Raw genomic sequence first — 15,721 nt, 5'->3', positions numbered from 1 at the left:
GCGCAAATTGGTGTGCGCGCGTGCGTGGAGTTTCTGCGGTCAGCAAAATGAGCTTCTGTTGACCAGAAATACTGAACCAATTTTAGATTCAACACAAGTGAATAAAGTTGGGGCATTGTTTCTTTCAATGAATAATGGGAAGTAAGAAATTATGCATTTACCTCGTTAAGTGCATTTTTCACATTGCTGTATTTTAGTTGAGTTAGTATTCTTCTGACGTCTTTTGTATTTTGGCATTGGGATATACTTTAGACATTTTTTCCCGATGTTATGATCAGATAGCATTAAAGATAGTGAATAAACACATATACCGTAATTTTCGGACTATAAGTCGCGTTTTTTTTTTCATAGTTTGGGTGGGGGGGCGACTTATACTCAGGAGCGACTTATATACATATATATGGGGTTTTTTCACTTTTTTGGGCATTTTATGGCTGGTGCGACTTGTACTCCGGTGCGACTTATAGTCCGAAAATTACGGTAGGTAATTTTTTCTGATGTTATCATTAGATAGTATTAAAGATAGTAGTGACCTTTTGCCAATATACTACGTTAATTCAAGTATTAACTATTTGTATTCAAACTGCACATAGAATAGAAGAATTACAGATCTCGACACGATGCGTGTTGGTGGAAAAAGACACAAGGAAAAGTCACACGTGTGCTCTAAACGCCTCTTAGGTTTTCCCGTGAGAAAACAGTGGGAACGGCAAGCATGTTGCCCTCTTGTCACATTCCCACTGAGCGCCACAGCAATGAAGTGTATTTCGAGAAATACCTAAAGACCACTGCACTCCCCTCAACACACACACATACACCCCACCACCACTGATGAATGGTACTAGGTGGGCTGTCACTTGTAAATTTGGTACTCAAAACACTTCTTCCCCATTCACCTTCTGATGACACACCATTAGCAACTAGGGGGTTCAGTGTCTTGCTCAATAATAGGGTCTCAATGGCTGGGAATGGAACTCTTAACCTCTGGGTTGGAAGATGATCACTCTACCACTGAGCCAGGCCCCAGGAGGCATTTCTCTAAGCAGTATGGGCGACAGTAACTTTCATTTTTAATCGACGCAGACAAGCTCAGACCATTACGTTAACTAAGGCCATGGATATCTCAGGGGGTCCTCAAAACAAACATTTTTGTTTTTTACAAACCCAAAACATTCTTCAAAGAAGGCTGATGAACATTATGTTCCCCATGGGGGATAAGTGGAAAAAATTCCCGGAATAATCAGAAAATACATAAATATAAATTATTTGGCCTGGAACTTGGGGGTTCAAAGCATAGTTTGTGGGAGGAGGCCAGGGGGCAGTGCCCCTAGTAGCTGAGTCCCGCACAATGGCAACTAGTTGTTGAGAGTTGCTAGCCTGAAGTATGATTGAATTTCCCATTGAGTATAATAAAGGGGAAGAAATACTGAAAAATAGAGACTGACAGACTTTGATCACTGCTGCCAGATGTGGAGGCAGCAGAGGGAGTGTCATCCTGCCACCACAACAGAGGAAGCCAGTGATGTGTGTTTTGACCTCATCGCTCGTTCACCATAGTACAGCAAGTCGATTTCACCCGCTCCCATGTTTCACCTGGCCCCTCTCAAGCAGTCCCATGAAGGGGAAACATTTTGTCAGTCCACACACTGCTTCCTGATGGTGACACACACACGCACGTACGCACGTACGCACACACGCACACACACACGTACATTCCTCAGTCTCTGATTTCAACCTTCAAGGTTCTAACTTCCTCCACACTCACACATGGCACACTCTTCTTTCTTGAAAAGTGGAAGGGGGGGTTCCCCTGAGGGTGCACTTGAAAATAAAATACCCGCAGGGAGCATCTGAGTCATAGTGATCCACATAGACCTTCTGGGTTACACAATTTGCAAATATCTTTTTGTAAATTACTTATGAATGTTAAAATAGTAAGCAACAAACAAGACCTTTCAGATATTTAGGACACTATGTTTACAAAGGAATTATTGCAAAGTAAACTGGAAAGAATTAAAAACTTGCAAACAAAACAGTTGGAGCATAATCCTTTCATGCAGCAAAGAAATAAACATGTTCCCACTCATGGCATTGAACTACCTTCGTGTTCGTGTTCTTTGATTTGTTGCCTTTATCTTCCGACTTTGTCGCTTGGATGATGGACACATACCGTAATTTTCGGACTATAAGTCGCACCGGAGTATAAGTCGCACCAGCCATAAAATGCCCAAAAAAGTGAAAAAAAACATATATATGTATATAAGTCGCTCCTGAGTATAAGTCGCCCCCCCACCCAAACTATGAAAAAAAACGCGACTTATAGTCCGAAAATTACGGTAATCACTACTGAGCTAATTATTAACGAGTGAACCACTAAAGTGCAGCACAAAGGATATTATCCTCTGTGGGGCGTGACTTGAAACATATCAGAAAATAATTTCAACTGATAGATCACAAGGTTTCTTTCCTTTGTGTCGTTACTGTCAGTGCAATACGAAGATTTACGTGGAAACGTCACAAAGGCAGATGTCATCAGACCATGTTGTGCATGTGTTCCTTGGCCTTGCATAGCGTGACGGCACAAAAAAAAAGAGACTAGGAAACAAAGGAATGTGTTAAAAGGCCTTCAGTGTCTGACCTTTACGAGCGCACTTCACCCAAACACACCCGATTCTTATCAGTTGCCCTGCTTGGTGCGGGTTTATTTGACCAGCAGCCTCTGGGGTCAGTGTCATTTATTCTGCCTGTGTGTGTTAGTTATCAGGACTGATGTCTGCAGAGGGATGGAGTGTAAACACAAAGTAAAGCTATGTTTACTCTCTACTTGGATCTTTTTCATGGATTCTCCATTAGGGTTCATTGTGATCAAGTGCTTTATCATGAAGGATTGCAGAGGGGACAATTTGTGTTTGGACAGAGCAAGGTCTCCCTCAAACAACTGGCTTTGGTTTGTTACTCTCTAAAATGTGTCGCGTCAATCTGGCAGACTGAAAAGATGTGCTGAAAAGATGAGACCAATCATATGGGTGATATAAACCAGCCATCGCCTCCATGCAAACATTTGGGGACACATGGAAAAAACATGCTAACCCAGAAAGATTCTTTTAATTTTGGTGCGCTAGTCTTCATTATTATATTATCGATTCACGTTTTATTCTTGCCACAGCCTTGCTTATCTCCCCATGACTTTCTTGTGCAAAAAGTCAACGTTATGGGATCAATAAAAGTTTGAATGAGTTGTTGTTTTTGGATGAGCACGGGATGAGATTCTTTTACTGATTTTAATCAGTTGAGAAATGGTGATGCTATCAGGTGCTCTTAAAACATTTTGTGCCATTCGTGCAACAGAAGACGAGGCGTGGACTTTTGGAACGTTAGCCGCATCTCTGATACTGGCACGGGCGAAGACAAGTGAGCTCAGCCAATCACAAGGAGCCTCTTGGAGCGAGCAGATGTTGAAATGCATCATCTTGGACCAAAGATGTGAAGTGGCTAAGAGACAAAGAATCAAAGGAGGCAACATTCGTTCCAAACTATTAGTTGTAAACATCTTCTGATTTTCTTTATTTTAAAGTCATCGTTTGACTATTTTGTTGAGAAACATTGAAATGAATCAACTAATTGAAAACAAGATGGATAAGACAGACAATGGTGATGATAATCTTTAATTGCAGAAGCATGATGATACAACTATGTGGAGAAAACACAATAAAATACACAATATTAGGTCCAGAGGTTGTTGTTGGACAATTTTGATGAATTTGCCAACACAATGAGGTTGCAAATAAAAAATAAAGATGTGCTTTAATTTCAGATGTTTCACAAACATTTGCCATTTAGGGATTGCAGCCATTTTATACTCCATTTTCATGGGCTCAAATGTATTTGGACAAAGTGACACCATTGTAGTTATAACTATTCTTTTTTTTAATACTTGGATGAAAGTCCATTACAGTCAAATAACTGTCTGAACATCCCCAAATTCTCAGTTACCTCCCTAGGGTTTGCTTTGCAGGGGCAAACTCGGAGCCACAATCACATTTTGTTTTATTTACCTCACTGTAAACGCTCTATTGCCACGAGTGCTCGGCAAACGTGACTATCTTACAAAAAAAAAGACTAATAGCACTATCAGGCCCAAACAGTCGTGCCTATTCATTGAAAACAATGCTGCAGTGTGCCCCTGCTGCCTCCTTCCAAGTTGCAGAGTGCAGATTTACAGAAAGGCAGGAACACTGAAGGAAATATGTGGTTAAAGGTCTGTTTGGCTCCAGGCAGAAAAGGTTCACGCTCCGTGAGGTAGAATAAACTATTTGGAGGGTTTACGTATCAGAGCTGTGCTCTCTTGGAGAGAATATTGTTTCATAGGAGTCTTGGAGAATGCCAAACAAGCACAGGCTGTGTCCATGTTTGTAGCAGATGTGTCCATGTGGTTACATCAGACAGGGAGGCCACACCCATTGTTGAGTTCAGTGCTCTGATGCTCCACGCACTCCCTCACATCTTTTAACATTAAAAAGTTCAAGTGTAAAGGTCACACCTTTGAGACTAACAACTTGCAGCTGTAATCATCGAGTCATCTTTTAACAAAATGTGTCGACTCCAATAAGCTAAAAATGAAGGAATAGCTTTGGAAGGTCCCAATTGATGAGCTGTTTCTATCTTCTTGCCATTAGGAACATCACTATGGATACAAAATACATTACGTATGCGTATGAAATGTGCAGCAAGTCAGGAAGCAGGTGAGAGAGTTAAATGCAGACATTGCCAAAAGCTGGGATGCCTGTGTCCAAAAGTAAATCAACTTGCATGCACATTAGCACCAAACTAGTCTCCTCATTGCAAGTTTGCAGGAAACTGACAGTCCAGAAAGATGTCATTATTTACATAAACCACATCAATGCTTAACATATTGCTTATTCAACCTTGTCGTAATGTTGCACTGATGTTTCCAGTATGCTCACAGTCCTATCATAAGCCAATCATTTCCTAGCTTGACAGAAAGAATTTAATTAGCCGTGCGATATGGCCCTAATTCCTCCTGACACCTCCAAAAATGGAAAGACTCCCCCAACTTGCCCCATAACAGCTAGACTCAAGATTCTCTTAAGCAGTCAGTTGAAATGGAAGAAGTCTATTCCTTCTTTCAACTGCAACGAGTTGAGGTTTTCTTCTAGAACGCCACCTGTCATGTCCTAAACACACAAGAAACAGTGCGTATGAGAGAAAAACATTCAGAAAGAAAAAGCAAAAATGTTTATGCAAAACCTCATTTGACATTCTCCAGTATTTGTTCTAAGAACTAAACTTTTTTGGGAGGTATCTTGTTGACATCCTGTCTTCTGAGTTTGCGCTGGAGTTTATAAATGCGCTAAAATTTACACCCACATTGACAAGCCTACAAATCAAGTTTAACCTTGGCTTTGTGAACACAGTTCAAAGACATCCTATTGTTGCTTTGAGCAATGTAGCATTTGGCTGACAAACATGGGATCGAGTCCAGGTGTTTTTCAGAGAAAATGACACCGACTCCACATCTAATTCCCATAATTGACCAATTAGTATTGCCTGCTGATGGGGTCAGTGTAGATTTGATGTCTGAGTCTGGGAGATAAGGATGCTATTTGTCATTTGGCAGCGAGAATGTTTTTCTTGGCTGCCTATGTGTGCATTTTACCAGACACTGCAAAAGAAACAAACGTGAAAAAAATGAAACTTTTTTGAAGATTTGACAAAGTCCTTTTTGACAACAATTTAAAAATGAGCAGATCAGTTGATGTTTATACAAGCGCCATGTGTTCAAAGATCAGGCTGCTGTCTCTAGCCATTTCCTGCAGGCCTCCTGTGTGCTACGTCCTGTGCCGGGCACACGCCCTCGCTCATTATGTCGTTAACGCAGATTGTTGAGCTGGGGGTTAGAAACAGCAAACACACAAAAACACTTTCAGCTCACCAGTTTGACACAGATGATAAACGGGGGCGACGCATCTTTGTAGTGCAGGATGGGAATTCTTGGCTTTGGTCGCTCCTAAACAGAACGCAAAAGACAGCTTAGTGCTAACTCTAGATGCACAGATAAGTGTTTAGTTAAGCTCACCTTGGAGTCCTCATAGGTGTAAAAACCTTTATTAATTTTTTTGTGGTCCACATCGCAGAAAGCTTTGACCTTAAAAAAATGACATCACAGCCATGAATAGAGAACTGGTGGTGCCCATGAATATCTGTCGTGCATCCATTCATCTTTTCCATTCTTGCAATATATACGACGACATACTTTCTTCCGATTAGTGTCGTTAAGGCAACGATACAGCTTCCGGCCCTGTTTCCCGGCATTCCATATGGTGAAGCTCTCCCATTGGCTAATGACTCTCTCCTGAAGGAATCCAACTCGCAGGTTCCAAATGGTTTCCCTAACAATTGAGATGGCATATAGTAAGCATGTTCGTATGCGTCCTTTTAACCTGGCTCATCAACACGCTGAAATTTTTTACATAACGCACGCACAATCACGTTCATAAATTCACACGTCTTCATGTGTCAGACAATCATCTCAGTACGTCTTTGTCACCCTCCCAAGTCTTTAAGAAAGCATTTCTCACCTCACAAACATTGTCTATAATTACTTTATGTGTGCGAGGCCAGGTTTCACTTGTCAAAGGAAGTAGCGGATGAGGAGGGGGTGTCAAGGAGTTGGGGGGGGGGGGGATTGGGTAGAAAGTAGGCAAGCTTGAAATAGGCTTCCCAAAATAAGGCGGCTAATAGATAATGACAGGGAGGAGGATGCTTGGTGAAGGGCCTTGTACATAATAATAATAATAATAATATTTTATATAATAATAAAGAGAAGTTCAGGAAGAAAAGTGAAAAAAGCGAAAGAGAAAAAGTATGATAAAGCTGAGTACGTCCTGGCCAAGTGATGCATTGCATGTCTGTGTTGAGCCGAGGGAATCTAGGATGGCAGCGGGCAGCTGTGAGTAGGTGGAGGATCAACAGTATGTCTAAGTGCATGTGCTTGAGCACGAGTAGCTGAGTGGAGAAGGGTGAGATGGTGAAACTGACTCTTTCACGGAGTGTGTTGTGGCCTTCTCGTGGTAACGGTACACCACAAGGCACTGGTCAATTCGGGTCACCAGTCCTCCTTCCCGAAGACTCTGGTAAAAGAAGATCAAATCCTCTGGGACTCCCTGGAGACAGAGACGAAACAAAGTGAAGTAGACGATAACAACTTGCGCAAGAGAAGATCTTGCAAATAAAACAATACAATACACCTTGATTTATACTATAGTGCATTTTCCAAGAGCTGCAGCTGTAACAAAGCGTTTTGCATACAGCAATGGGACAAGGACAAAGACAGTGAAAACTGTAAACTGAAACACAAATTAATATACAGCCGCAGAACCGTGACAGTCGAAAGCAAAAGAATAATTATCACTTCAAAAATCACTATCCAATTTAATTTAATAATTATCCCACAAACTAACAAAGAAATGTATGTCATACATGTGTTTGCAGTGTGGAGTGTAAATGTTTTTGTGCTTTACTTTGCTCTCCTCGCTGAACCATCCAACAGTTGAGAACCAGTCCCTCGAGCAGAACCAAGTCGGCATGATGACTGTTGGTCCATGTGATGTGTATACCTAAGGTGCAAGAAATGTCCTCAAATATCAGCACATAAAATATAAAGAACAGTGTTTACACTGCAAAGTGGATTGGCCATAAAAGGAAATTCTGTCAGCTTTTCAAAGATATAAATATTGTAGGAGCGAGTGCCTATCCTTGATGACAACATATGAAATTAGAGTGAAGCCTCTCTGCCTGAACCAAAGGCAGGAGAATGAACATCATCACTGGCTAAAGATATTACTACAGATCATTCAGGAGGAATTAATTATGCTCTTGTTTGGATCAAGGGCTCCCTCTATAGTTATGATGTGTTGTTTACATTCAAGTGACTGGCAAATCCAAATCACCAGTGCCTAAATCAGTCAAATCTGACTGTGACAGACACTGACTACTAAAGAAAAATAAATTCTTCAAGTGTGAGTGAAGTGTCATGTCAGAAACACAAACAATACCACAAAGGCGGGTCCAATCAACATTGGGGGCTAAAAAAGGTGATCAGAGGTCACCATGGTAATAACAAGACAGCATGGTCCTACTTTAAGGTGACATCCTTAAACATGGCGCTTAAACGTAATGTCATGGTCCGTCCTAGCAGCAAACGCATCATCTCTATGATAAGTGGCCTCACAAAGTCCCACCATGTGCACATGTTGATTTTAAAATCTGCAAAAAAATGTGCTCCTGAATAACATGAAAAGGTGTGTGCTTCCAGACACGTACAAATACAATGGAAACACAGATTAATGCCTTTCTTTTTACCGTTTTTATTTCTTTGGCTGCATCCCCTAAACACGCCATTATAAGCTGTATATTTACGTTCTCACAGACCCCCACCTCACTGCTCTCCAAGCCCCCCCTTATTCCTCTTTCCATCCTCTGGGTGTCCTGTCACAGTTGTTGTGTTTAGCGTGTGGGGGTGATTTCAGGTTAATGTTGTCTTTCTTCAGTTGCCTCACTATATTTCACACGATGTGTAAATGTGCGCACGTAAAATTTTATGTGCACACAATTGCATGGCTCAAAATGAAAAAAAGACCAAAACGTCAGAGTCAGCTGGACGAATCTGCTAAATATGAGCATGTGTGTGTTTATGTGCATCCACCTACGTGCATGTGGCTCCTCTGTTGCAATATTGCAACACTTTGCAGATGTAAACTAAAGCCAAATGCATGAAATGGATGAATAAGAATGTGGGAAAGCATGAGAAAGTCTGAGGCTGTGACTAGTGAGCAGGGTTGGGAAGGCTATTGATAACCATACCTAATGTCCTGCAGATGAACACTCAAGAGTCCTGCTCTGAATCAAGTGAAGCAAGCACCACCCAGAGTAAATCTGGTTTACGTCTACCTAGGCCCGGCTTTTCGACTCGACGAGTAGAGGCAAAAACGCAGAATGTGGAGAAAGAGAAGCGCAAGGAAAATGAGTTGTTTTAAGAAGGGAGGAATGACCACATTCTCATGAAATGTAATATCATATAAATATCCTTGAATGCCTGGCAAAGCATTATCCAGACGGTGTGTGTGTGTCTGTGTGTGTAATCAAGAGACCTGTCGTCTTGGTGACAGTGTGTTTTGCTCCGACAGCAACTGCAGTTGCAATGCTACATTCCACTGCTACATAAATTCAAATACAGGAGACGCTGCTCAATGTTTATCGCAGCGAAATTTATTTTCCAGCTTTTAGCTTCTCTGCTCTGTAAACTTTTGAGTGTCCACAACTATGGTACAAACCATCTTTAAGATGCGGCTATCCAGCCCAAAATTGTTTGCAGTATAATTGCACTTCTTGACTCAATCATCCTAAAATGATCTGTGCATTTTCTATTCAAGTTTATGGTGGTGGGGAGCAGGAGCCCATGTCAACTCCCCTTGGACAGGCGGCAGCCTACAACTTGATTGCCAGTCAATCACAAGGCACATATGGAAAGGAAACAACCATTCAAAGAGATTTCAAGGTCTGCATGAAAGTCAAGTACGTGAACCAGTACACTATCAATGACCCATATAGTCCTGGAATCCCTATTTTTATTTTTGGATGATGTTGGATGACATTCAACCTTAGGAAGTTGTTTTCCCGTTGAAATACCTGACTTCTAACCAGTGAGGGGATTGGCTGTCTCCTCCAGTTTTGGCTTTTAATTGTCTTTTTGCTCCTTACACAGCATCTGGGTTAAACTTTAATATGCTGGCAGTGTGGATGTGAACGTCATGTACTATTGCAGCACTATAAGCATACCCAGATGTCCCCTGCAAATGAAAGACAAAGTCTCCTCAGTAAACTTCACAGTGCAGTTTGGTTTGCAAACCTAACAGTTCCACGACCGACACTTTCCACTAATGACAGATGGCAGCCCGAGCCGCTTCCTTTGGTGGGACTGAGTGACAGAAAGGTCACCAGCGATCCGTAGCTAATATCCAGTCCGTGGAAACGGCAAGGGGCAGGTATGTATCCTGTTTTAAACTGACCTGCTCAGTGCCTGCCACATGACCCCTCTGAAAGGCCCATACAGAGTGCAGTGAGCTCAGAGTGTTTACTTGTGTGAGGAGTTGATCTTGAGTGATTGTGTTGATCCAGCGCGTGTAGCGTTCCGTGGAGCTCTCTGGAAGCCGGCGAACTCTGCAGCCTATCAACTGTAATAAAAAACACAAATTGATGAGAAAGTCAACATGGCTGCTTTTCAAACTTTGAAACTCTAATACATTCATTGGTTTATTGAACACAGTGAGCACAGCTTCCAGAGGTTGGGGAAGTGCCTTGTGACTGAAAAAGGACAGTACATAAAACAAAAGTTCTAGAGTTGAAACTTACAATTATTTGAATAATTCGATTCTGTCGATTATTTTATCGATTAACCAATGAATTAGAGAACAAATGTTTAATTTTGATTGAACACAAATATAATCAGTCTGCTTTCATGGAGGATGACAGAGATTGGAGAATATTAACTGTTGACAAGCTGAAATTCAAAGGGTTTGGACAGTTTTTTGATTAATCTTGTCATTGAATAGTTGACAATTAATCGATTAATCATTGCACCTCTAAAGAAACATTTAAAAACAAATGACAGTGATTTTCCTTTTTTACGATTACAATTAATCAACCTAAAGTCTATCTATAACAGGTTTACCTTTGCCAGAAAGTTAATTGTTCAAAGTATTGTTTATCTTAGTTTGCTGCTTGAAAAGTATCACACAAAAACATTTGACCAATATCCTTTGCGCATGAATGTTACAAAGACCAGGGGGAAAAAAATAACACTAGCATGAAACCACAAAATCATCTTCTTTTTTTAGAGTGGTATGGAATTTTTAAAATATGAATACATATTTAGGTTTTCTTTATATAGGTATATTGACATTGGCAGCAGTTGTAATCCAATGAAGATATGGTTTCATAATCAGAAGTTTTTAATATTCTTTTTTTGGCAGATTGTAGACCCAGATTCCACAGTCAATACCTAGCAGATGGGAGAAGCCGAGGCCCTTGTCCAAAAAGAAAAAGACCTTCTGATGTTCTGCATTTTGACACAGAGCTGTCAAGTGAAAAAAATGACAAGCGTAACAGAAAGGGACAGGCTGTTTGTGCAGGGCGGCAGGCCTGCTGTCTCTGTACTGTCTCCCTCACTTCCCTCACACACATGACCCCAACCCCTGACCTGGAGGGCCACAGAAAGCATCAACACCGGATACTCACACTGCTCTGCATGCCAACATCATGGCATGTGGACACAGTCGCTCTTATTGTGCAAATATTTCAAACATTTGGATAAGATTCACTTCCCGCACACAGGTCTGCAAAACACATTAATGCAGACAAAAATGCCTTCTGTCTGAGCGAGCGGTGTGAAGGACAAATGACAAAGTGAAAAGAAAAAAAAAAATAGAAGTCGGGCGAGGAAAAAGGGAAGGAAGTTAATGTAAAAAACACTTGTAGCAAAACTTACGGAGCTTGAGTGGAGGACAGATGTCTCAAACTGCAACCGAACTCTTTGGGGCAACATGATGTCATCCTGCGACACACGAGGAACAGTAATTCACAATGCACGTCAAATATAAGTCAGGATGCAAAAAAAAAAAGCGTGTGATCGCTGTTTGAAACGGTAGAGGCTTTTTTTTAACCTTTTCTCTTTCTTCGAGAGAATACTCATTATAAATCGTATTAAACTGGATTAGTTCTCGGAGAACAGAACCCCAACATGAAAGAATTGGAGCAGATTTTTTTCCCCCTCATCTCCTCATCTGGAACCGATTTTCTCTGAATGTATATGTAATCATGCATGGAGAGGAAAAGATCAGACTTGTAATAACATTTAAGATGTGCTTGACAAAGTCTAAAAGAAACGCTTTCGCTTCATCTACTTTTGGTCTTTTGTAGGACTTGAACTGTGTCGAGCAGAGGGACAAGTACAAGCGAGCTAATGCAGGAATTTTATGAGAATACAGTCGGACTGTCAGGCACCGTGTTTTGATGGACACCCTCCGTTGGAACGAAGAAAAGTCTTAATGTGGAGTTTAAAAGCAAAACTAAGAAGTGATGAGGTCAACTTAATTTGATTAGTGGCGGAGGGCTCCAGATGGTCTTTCCATTCCAGGTTTTTCAAATTGGACGGAGGAAGACAAGTGACGTTTTAATAGAACTAACATAAGACTGCACACGCACTTACCGCATCCTGAAAGCACAAGTATTTTCCACAACTCTGCGCTACTGCCTTATTTTTTGCATATCCCACTGAAAGAAAAAGCAGCATTTCCATAAGTTTCCATTTGTGAGATTTTACATTGACCTGTATGAGGGACAATGGTTAGAACATGATGTAGTCGGTAGATCAGAATACTTCATGTATTTTTCAAATAGACAAAGTACTAAAACATGCATGCATTCACACTAGTATTAGAAGAAAATGGTGACATTTTTGCATGATTACAATGATTTATGTGAAGTTAATTATGCTATTCTGAAAATTACTGATCATTAAGTATGACTATGTTAAAAAGCAAAGTTGCTGAGGACAAACAAATGTCTTGCATGATGCATCTTTGGGAATAATTCGATGAGTGATGCCATCATTCAGGAAGCCAGGAATGCAGATTGTGTTTACACGCATGCAAATACTCAACATCTCCTCAAGCAACGCACATCTCAATTACGTGATGTGATGTTAAAATGTCAAGGTGGAAGTCATTTTCATTCAAGCTGTATAAAACTGGGAGTGGGGTGGAAACAAAACTGGCTGAATACAAAAACACAGCTTATTGTGTCATGCAACTTTCTGAAAAACGATTGCTTCTAAGATGAGGACTGGATCGCTCAGTACAACAGAACAGAACGGACCTCCTCTTGGTTGGTCGGAGTTATGGCCACTAATTACCACTGAGATGCCCCTTGCTTCTAATTTCCCCCTCCAAGCCTCCATCACTTTTCTGGAGTCATCCTAGAGAACAAGCAAATGGATAACAAGATGGCTTTGGAACAGAGAAAGCTATGTGATATGATAATTCAATGAGAAAAATATTTTTTTAGAGAAAAGATGGATCCATGTTGGAAGATTGATGCATGTTGAGATTGTATACATACAAGACAAACCACACACGGTATGCGGAAATGTGAATAAATCTAACAAAACATACAGTACTGGCATCATCAAACATGGATAGTTCCATAATCCCGGTGAAGTCTTGGGCCAATATTGATTGCAGACACTCATCTAGCCAACAGGAGGCGTTGTACACGGGCATGATGACACTCTGAGACACATAAGGTATTCTTATTCGGTATCCGACGCCCAAAAGTACGGAAGAGGATTAGGGCCAGTGAAGAAAAAAAAACGAGGGGTGACAGGATTCTGACTTTATTCGCAGAATTCTGACTTTATTCTCAGAATTCTGCGAATAAAGTCAGAATTCTGACTTTAAAGTCAGAAGGTGGGAATTCTGACTTTATTCTCAGAATTCTGACTTTATTCTCAGAATTCTGAGAATAAAGTCAGAATTCCCACCTTCTGACTTTATTCTCAGAATTCTGACTTTATTCTGACTTTAAAGTCAGAATTCTGACTTTAAAGTCAGAAAGTGGGAATTCTGACTTTAAAGTCAGAATTCTGAAAATAAAGTCAGAATTCTGAGAAAAAAAGTCAGAATCCTGTCACCCCTCGTTTTTTTCTTCTTCACTGGCCCTAATCCTCTTCCGTACAAAAGACTGCTGGGATAGGCTCCAGCATACCCGCGACTCTCGTGTGGATGAGCAGTTAGGAAGATACATATTCAAATTATCATTTATATTTATGTGTTTATTTGTTTCTCACCTACCACGTCAACTTTACCCAGTGCGTTAGGTTCTGTTTCTGCCCCAGTTTGTACGCTACGAAGACGCTTTGAAGGCTTCATGTTCAACTCGAACTCCTCGTCTCGACATGCCATGGTCATCTCAATGTGAAAACGGACAATCACGGGCTAATATTTCTGTATAGAAGCTATTCACTCATCGAACCACTTTGATCATAAGTTTATTTTAAGTACTGGCAGTTTATGGGGTATTCTTTACGTGGGTAGCTCATTCGCGTGTGCGCTCCGCTATGATTTCCGTCAACAATCCAACTCATTCTCTGATTGGTTACGCGTAGACGAACAACGACATTGGATTCGCGGATACTATTGTCAATCATAAAATGTGGAGACGTCACAGTACTCAGAGTTCTTCACTATAGTCATACGTATCGTTAGCCAAATTGCAAAGTGTTAAAGTCGGTGTCAACGTACTGTTACCAAATCAATTTAAAAAGTACCAATGTGCTTTCTAAACTGTTATTTTGTTTTTTGTTATCCAAAGAATAGTCAAATGTGATATTGGGCAAACAGAATTATAACGTTTCACAGTTAATACAAGGATTTTTTTTTTTTAACAAGCTATGTAAAAAAGAACAAATAAAAATGATCTAGTTTTTATAGAATGCCGCCCTAAACAAATGTGCTTTTAATTTTTTTAAATGTTGCCTGAGTATGCAACAGTTAGCTCAAAAGGTACACCCGGTAGAAGTTGCCAGTCAGTCCAAGGGCACATGTAGACAAACCATCATTCATGCTCACATCCAGTCCAATGGATGATTTGGAGTCTATAATTAACCTAACAGGTACCACATGTTTTGGTGCTGCAGGAGGAAGCCACATAAGTATGGAGAGAACATACAAACCCCACATAGGAAAGCTTGAGCTGAGATTCAAACCCAAACCTCAGAACTGTAAGGCGGATGTGATGCCACCCTGCTAACCCAAGAACAACTGAACAAATGTAATAAAAAAAAAACATTGAACACAGAAGCCTGTACATCCCTCCATATTTCTTCCCATGTGTGTTCTTTTAACATTTTACTCCACATCTGCATAGATGCTCAATCCACCCCAATCAGGGCACAATTTAAGACAGGATACAGTTTTGAAGTGAACTTGACTACAGAAGCTCTCTATGTACTTCATGTAGTTCATCTCATTAGTCTTTGCCAGGCTAATTGTTTCCACATTGATCACACTGACCTTTATCAGCTTTAAACTTGATGGGTCATCTTATTGCAGGCCAGGAACAACAACTCCAGGGGAGAAAAGACTGAAGCCAAGCTTAGGAAATATAGTGTCATGCTTGAGTGCATGATAAGTGTAATCATGAGAACTTTTGGCTCGGTTGGACTACATCTTGGCCTTCGAATCACAGCAACTCCAGACAAACCATTAGAAATTGGTCCTTGACAAGAAAGGCAAACCAGATGTTTAATTTGAACAAATGGAGATTGACAGAAGCAGGCAGAGCTACTATGCTAATATATTAAGTAAAATATCATTCATATATTAGTCTCAAGAGTTCCATTTGGGGTCCTGAACCAATTATAGTCGTGGCACATACTCCTCACTCACTAATCAATGTAGTGTGTAGTAACTTTACAGAAATTCACAATATTTGGCACCAGCGCTTACAAGTTTTTTTGCTCAATCATTCCTTGCCGTCTGTACAGGTCACGCTTTGCATCAAACGAACATGATACAGTACTTTTGTATGCACTTAACCTAGAAATATCTGAAGGTCGAGGCTGCAGCGGTTGAGGTTGAGTTCA

The 15,721-nt window shown here is 40.7% G+C and overlaps 1 protein-coding gene and 1 long non-coding RNA gene across 3 annotated transcripts; one reads left to right on the top strand and one right to left on the bottom strand.

The window, feature by feature from the left end:
- Window positions 1-3,648: 3,648 nt before the first annotated feature.
- b3gntl1 (UDP-GlcNAc:betaGal beta-1,3-N-acetylglucosaminyltransferase-like 1) lies at window positions 3,649-14,270 on the bottom strand. 2 transcript variants are annotated; one of them, XM_037258244.1, is made up of 12 exons: window positions 13,925-14,270; window positions 13,251-13,367; window positions 12,955-13,054; window positions 12,287-12,351; window positions 11,567-11,632; window positions 10,158-10,253; window positions 7,542-7,637; window positions 7,060-7,184; window positions 6,275-6,410; window positions 6,098-6,166; window positions 5,954-6,028; window positions 3,649-5,195 (listed from the first exon to the last, which is right to left on the bottom strand). In XM_037258244.1, exons 2-12 carry the CDS (start codon window positions 13,356-13,358, stop codon window positions 5,115-5,117), a joined length of 1,017 nt encoding a protein of 338 aa, XP_037114139.1. In that variant the 5' UTR covers window positions 13,359-13,367; window positions 13,925-14,270; the 3' UTR covers window positions 3,649-5,114. The 2 variants fall into 2 exon arrangements, with proteins under 2 accessions (XP_037114139.1, XP_037114131.1); XM_037258236.1 differs by having other exon boundaries at window positions 13,929-14,269.
- On the top strand, window positions 9,110-12,870 carry LOC119126818. Its single transcript, XR_005098711.1, has 2 exons — window positions 9,110-10,064; window positions 11,052-12,870. It is a non-coding gene; the product is annotated as an uncharacterized LOC119126818 (long non-coding RNA).
- Window positions 14,271-15,721: the final 1,451 nt, after the last annotated feature.

This window comes from Syngnathus acus, chromosome 1, assembly GCF_901709675.1.
Source record: "Syngnathus acus chromosome 1, fSynAcu1.2, whole genome shotgun sequence".
Classification (NCBI taxonomy): domain Eukaryota; kingdom Metazoa; phylum Chordata; class Actinopteri; order Syngnathiformes; family Syngnathidae; genus Syngnathus; species Syngnathus acus.
Note: the sequence above shows the minus strand (reverse complement) of the source record. Positions and strands in the feature narration are given on the sequence as shown.